Source organism: Trichoderma aggressivum, assembly GCF_033847375.1.
Source record: "Trichoderma aggressivum f. europaeum strain CBS 100526 chromosome Unknown scaffold_002, whole genome shotgun sequence".
In the NCBI taxonomy this organism is placed as follows: Eukaryota; Fungi; Ascomycota; class Sordariomycetes; order Hypocreales; family Hypocreaceae; genus Trichoderma; species Trichoderma aggressivum.
The window spans coordinates 436078-441644 of NW_026946368.1; the positions used below are offsets into that span (position 1 = coordinate 436078).

At 52.2% G+C, this 5567-nt stretch overlaps 2 protein-coding genes across 2 annotated transcripts; both read left to right on the forward strand.

Moving 5' to 3' along the window:
- Positions 1–444: 444 nt before the first annotated feature.
- Triagg1_939 (uncharacterized protein) lies at positions 445–1332 on the forward strand (the record flags this gene model as incomplete). Its single annotated transcript, XM_062902929.1, has 1 exon — positions 445–1332. The coding sequence occupies one exon, from the start codon at positions 445–447 to the stop codon at positions 1330–1332; it is 888 nt and encodes a 295-aa protein (XP_062760163.1).
- A 3147-nt stretch (positions 1333–4479) lies between these two features.
- On the forward strand, positions 4480–5286 carry Triagg1_940 (uncharacterized protein; the record flags this gene model as incomplete). Its single annotated transcript, XM_062902940.1, has 2 exons — positions 4480–4923; positions 4984–5286. 2 exons carry the CDS (start codon positions 4480–4482, stop codon positions 5284–5286), a joined length of 747 nt encoding a protein of 248 aa, XP_062760164.1.
- Between the last annotated feature and the right edge of the window lie 281 nt (positions 5287–5567).

Genomic DNA, 5567 nt, shown 5'->3' on the forward strand with positions numbered 1-5567 from the left:
CCCCCCCCCCCCCCCCCCCCCCCCCCCCCCCCCCCCCCCCCCCCCCATGCCGAGCTGTCGGAGTCTGGCTCGCACAGCTTGTTGGTAAGTCAAGTAAGTTGGATCCAGCTTAATATCATACCCCCTCCCCCACGCGCATCCAGCAGCTGCGGGAGTGCAGGGCCACAGCTAGCCAACGTGTACCAAGGCCAATAGAGCGGCAAAATGGTACATATACTCGCTGCCGTGCTCCGTCCTCTTTTTCTTGAATAGGTTAAAAACACGACCATGCCCCAGTCCCGAGGTCGCCTCTTCTGTTCCCTTTTTGCGTCAGCATCTCGTGGTGTCTTGTCGTCTCTCGGGTCTGGGGCTGTCGTCCTGCCACATGTGTGACGGAGCAACATGCGCCGTGTGCCCTGCTGAGCCGTTGTTTCTCCCAAGTCCTTCTACCGAGCCGTGGTGAAAATGAGCATCAACGATCCATCTACAGATGATGCGGTGCCGACGACAATGGCAATGGCGGCTCCGGGCGTCCAGGCCCGCGGCACTGCGTTGAAGCTTCCTCCCCTTGTCCTCGACAACTCAATGCCCAATCCTGCAGCCGTCATTGCCGGCCGCTCAATGCATCAGATCCAACTAGAGATGGAGTACGATGCGGAAGAGAGCGACAATGATGCTGATCATGGTCCCTCGATACAAGGCTGGCCTGGAGGACTGGAGCGGCACACAAGCGACCACCCGGACGACCTGGGCGATCTGGCCATGAGGGAAATGCACGCCCTATGCGTCTTTGACGACGTGTCCGTGCCACCCTCTGCGCGGCCCTGGTCGTATCTCATCGAAGCGTTGAGTCCAGTCCCTACCGTGCGCAGATGGGGGAGATGGCGATGGCGGGAGGAGCCTGCATTCGCCGAGGTTCGAGTGGCAGAAGCAATCATGATGTACGAGAGGGGCATAGAGCAAAACACCAGCGACCGACGCTGCAGCCGTTGCCGTGCCGGGCAAGGCATCTCTCCCCAGTGCGTTGTATCACCAGAAGGAATCGGCCAAGCGCCGGGAGTGACGGGGCCGTGTAGCAACTGTCTTTATGACGGCGTCGAGCACGCTTGTAATGCATCTGGGAGGAGGACTCCCGTGGGAGGGAGCCGGGATCGAGGAGGCGAGAGCATGAGAGACCCGGACAAGGTCGTGGACCACATGGCCGTACTCGAGATGATTGCCCAGCTCAAGAGGCCATCCGGTACGCGCAGGGATCATAGTCTTTTGGAACGGGCACGGCGGATCGAAGCTGCGGCTTTGCAGATTGCCCAAGCGGCAAGGGATTGGCGGGAGAAGATGGGAGTTCAAAGTTGAAAGGCTCGGACGGCGGATAATGAGCAAGGGTAATGGTAATTCTCGCCTAATAATGGACCATGTCGGCCAACATCAGCTTCTGGTTGGCGTTGTATACGGATAGGGAAGGGAAGGGCACATGAAAGGGCATAGGGATGGCATAAGCATAGGTAGATATCCATATATGGTAATGAGTAAACGAACCAACGATAGAATCACCAGTCTGATGGGAGAGAGAAGTGCCCCGATGCGTTATTCGTCTCGTTCCATGCCATTTCCCCCTCTTTGAACCTCAGCCGCCGGTTGGCTCGTTATTATGCAGCCACGGAAGGCCCTTGTTAGCACGAAACATTCATGCTGCGTATCGGCTCAATGGGCCGCTGCGTCGGAAAGGATTTGGGGGGATTTGGCTATTGAGACAGTAGAGGGGAAGCAGGACAAGCGTTTGGTTCAAGAGTGATGAAGGGGAGAAAAAAGGAGAAGAAGAAGAACAGAGGAGAGGTTGATACTTGTCATGGTCGTGAGCAGGTGCGTGCCTCGTGGTAGCCCGTCTGGTTGCTGGGGTTTCGCCTGGGTATAGGCACCTTACGTATAAATCATTTTGCCTCTTCTGCGCCCTCAGTTTTGCCACAAGCAGGGGAAGGGGAAAATCAAAACCACACAATAATTGTGTGTGCTTGTTTGGCGGAAAGATGGCTGGAAAAGGGAAGAAAGAGAAGAAAGAAGAAAGTTGGGAAGAAAGTTGGGAAGAAAGTTGGGAAGAGAGGAGAAATACAAGGGAGAGCTCCCAGCCTCGACTTACAGCGTCAAAGTGCGGCTGCAGGCCCTGGTTCCATATCAAATCTTCCCGGTTTCCCTCAATCCTCCCATCTACCAGGGTATTTGTCGTGGTAGTGGGCGCCCCTACATGTATGTTCATGTATGCTTTCCTTTTTGGATATCTTGTGATCAACCCAACCACACACACGCGCATCCTAATGTAGGCATTGCTGGCCCTACCATGCGAGCCACAGCCTGATGGCAATTTACCTGCTACAGCCGCCATCTGGCCTCGTTTTTGCCGCTAGAAACCGTCTTGGCAAAGAGCCGACGAGGAGGACCAGATACAGATGCCTCGGATCGAGTTTGGACACCGGCCGTCTCCGTCAGGTTTACGAGAGGCTGGCTGACCCTTGAGCGACCGCAGCCAGACACCGAGGCCCTTGCCTGTGTGCTTTACAGGGATCAACGGACGATCAGCCAGCTACGGGATACACCCGGGCCTTAGCAGAGCATGTCTCTGCATGAACAATGCGGGGGACGAGGCTTCAGTCGGCATTACCAGGCTCGATCTGCGCCGTTCCGCACGGCTTGCGGATATACGAGTTGCCCTTTGGCGTGCTTTGGCGTGATGCTCTCGGCCAGAACCGACGTGGGATTTGCCCTGCTCCACACGCTTCCGTAGACCTGGTCCTGGCATCAGCAGATATGGGATTTGGAGGGCATACCTATACTGGAAGTTAAAAGACATGCAAAGACGAGGCTGTGGCCCAGCACCCTGCATGGACACCTAGGGTAAATATGTCGTTTTCGGCACACAATCATAACCGTAAGGATTCAACGCCCGCAAAATTCCTTATCGCCGGAGTCTGACTGTGCCGTCGTCATCAATTGAAGAGGGCAAAAAAAAAATCTCCGAAGGGCAGCCAGCCTCTCTGCAATTAGTCAGGGTTGTGGCAACCCGGGATTTATTTCGGGGTATCAGGAATTCGCTGGTTCTGGAAATGTAAGGATTTCCCTTGGTTGATGGTCCTCTTATTTTCTCTTTCGGAATCAGAGATTGATGGAAACAAGAGAATGTCGAGGCGATGTGCCGTTTGATTGCTCATGGGACGCGGCCAATTGGTTTTATTTATTAGCTCATTGAGACCAGAATGTGTTTGTTTTTCCTAGGAACGATGAATGTTAACTTGATCGGATATTTCACACGTTCACTGATGAAACACCTACCTGAAGACCATATCCAACTAGAATTGCTAGAGTTTTTTTCCTTCTAGAAGCTGCTATCATCTTCCCATGGATTACAATTGATCAAAAGAGCCGGGAGAACACAATCTTTGGTATATTACATCTTCATTGTAGATTGAGACAGCATTTTAGGTGATACGAGAGAAAACAAGTTCCGGCCTCTGTTGGATGAGAAGCGCACAAAGTGTTCGCCCACGAAAAGCAGAGACTAAAGCTCACGAAAGCAAAGACAAAGGCCAACTGGACTAGAAATGTATTTTTGGACATTTGGAAATCGGCATTGTTAATGGAACAAACAAGGCACTAAGTTGGCCCAAATAAGTCACGCTGCCCAACACAATTCCTTTGAGGCCTTTGGGGGATTGTTATCCATTGATGGGAATATAAATTGAACTCTTAAATCTTTGTTATGCGCTGCTTCTAAATACCATGTGATTACTTGAACTCGAAAGCCAGCCCTTTGTATCGATGGAAGCCAACAAAAGGGCTGGTATAGAGAATAGACTGGTGAAGAGCAACTGATCCTTGACCACAGAATTTGGCTATTTTTGTCGGGAAAATATGAACAAAGAACAAGTTCTTGCCTGTCTTCCTATTCCTTGATAGATGGATATTAAAACATTGTTTATTCACTGCAGTTGGTCACCATGTGGGATACATGCAAACACGCAAGTTGATCCCATATGGCCGGCTACCTACTACACGGACATGTACCATTGACGATCTCTTCTGCCAAGCAACCAAAAGTGAAGATGAAGTGAGCTGCATTGCAGTTGACTGGGGCTCTCTGCCAAATTTCACACCAACATGTCTACTGCCGAGTATTCTAGAACTTGTCCTCCAGCACGTAGCTGCCCCTTGGCCGACAATTTCTAGGGGCAATCAAGCAGCTGTCGTACGCAGCAGGTCGACAACTGCAGGCTGTTTAGCAGTCCATTCTGCCACGGAATCCGTTAATCTTTCTGAAGGGTGAATTCGAAGTCACCAGTGGAGTGCACCTCCCAGAAATTCCTCCTCCTCCTCCTCTCTCTCTCTCCTTACTACCACCCACACTTTGCAGCCCACATCACTCCTTAAACCTACGCCATCACACACCAAGCAAGAACAGAAAAGCAAGAAGCCATCACGAGTGAACATTGGTCATTGCCAACGGAGATCAAGATGTGCGCAGAGTACATTGTCAAGTGCAGATACTGCGGCTCCTGGAGGCACTACAGCTGGGACCGCTGCGGCGAGAACAGAATGCTCCTCAAGAAAGGCTGCGCTCTTGGCCTCCCGTCCCAGCATCCTTCTGACTGCGGCATGTTCCCAGAAGACAAGCGTCAGCGAATCAAGCGCCAGATGACACCTTACGAATGCCCCAACGAAAAGTGCAAAAGCACCGAGATTGCAGCCAAGCTCTTTGAAGAACGCGCCAAGGTTGAAGCCGCGAGAGCAGCCGCTCTGGCCAAGGCTCGTGCCGAATGGGAAGCAAAGGACAAGGCGAGAAAGGCAGAGTTTGCAGCAAGGTACTTCAAGAAGCTGCCCGTGGTGAGGTTCAGCGAGAGGCGCCAGTCATTCCTAGATGCGTCCGCAGCGTCTTCGTCGCAAGCCATCCAGAACCCAGTAAGTTTCACATGGCTTTCTTCGGACGAGGCCGAGTCTAATGCGGATCTGCAAAAATAGGTTGCTGGATTCTCCGGTGGTGAGCCCTATCAATGGCAAGACGAGCAGGCCCAGACACTCACGGACCCGATGGGAAAGGGCAAGGAGATCGCAACGTCTATGCATAGCCAAGTATTCGAAGACAGCGACGACGACGACATCTTCTCGTCTGCCTCGGAGGAGATGGATCTGGATGATGGTATGACCGCCTTTTCAAAGTATCTCGGAGCAATCGACATCCAGGGCAGCCGCGCAGGCAAAAACAAGGGACGAGCCATTGAGTTTTGTGACGACGGAATGCCCATCCGTACTGTGACGCCATAGATGCCAAGCATCTTATCCAAGCGTGAGGGATTCAACATTTGAAAATGTCTGGCAGAACCGGAGAGTCAGTGGCTATGGGCCTGGCTATGGTAAACAGTGCCGGTTGATGATTTGTCTGCAGAACGCAAACTACCAGGACAAACAAAGGTAGGTTGACCATCTTTCCGCCAGAGGAACCTCACAATGAATGCTAACAGCCCATAGATTGAGAACTTACCCTGATCGATTCTCCTTTACTGTTCAATCAGGTTCAAGAAGATGATGATCACACTTGGGACTGT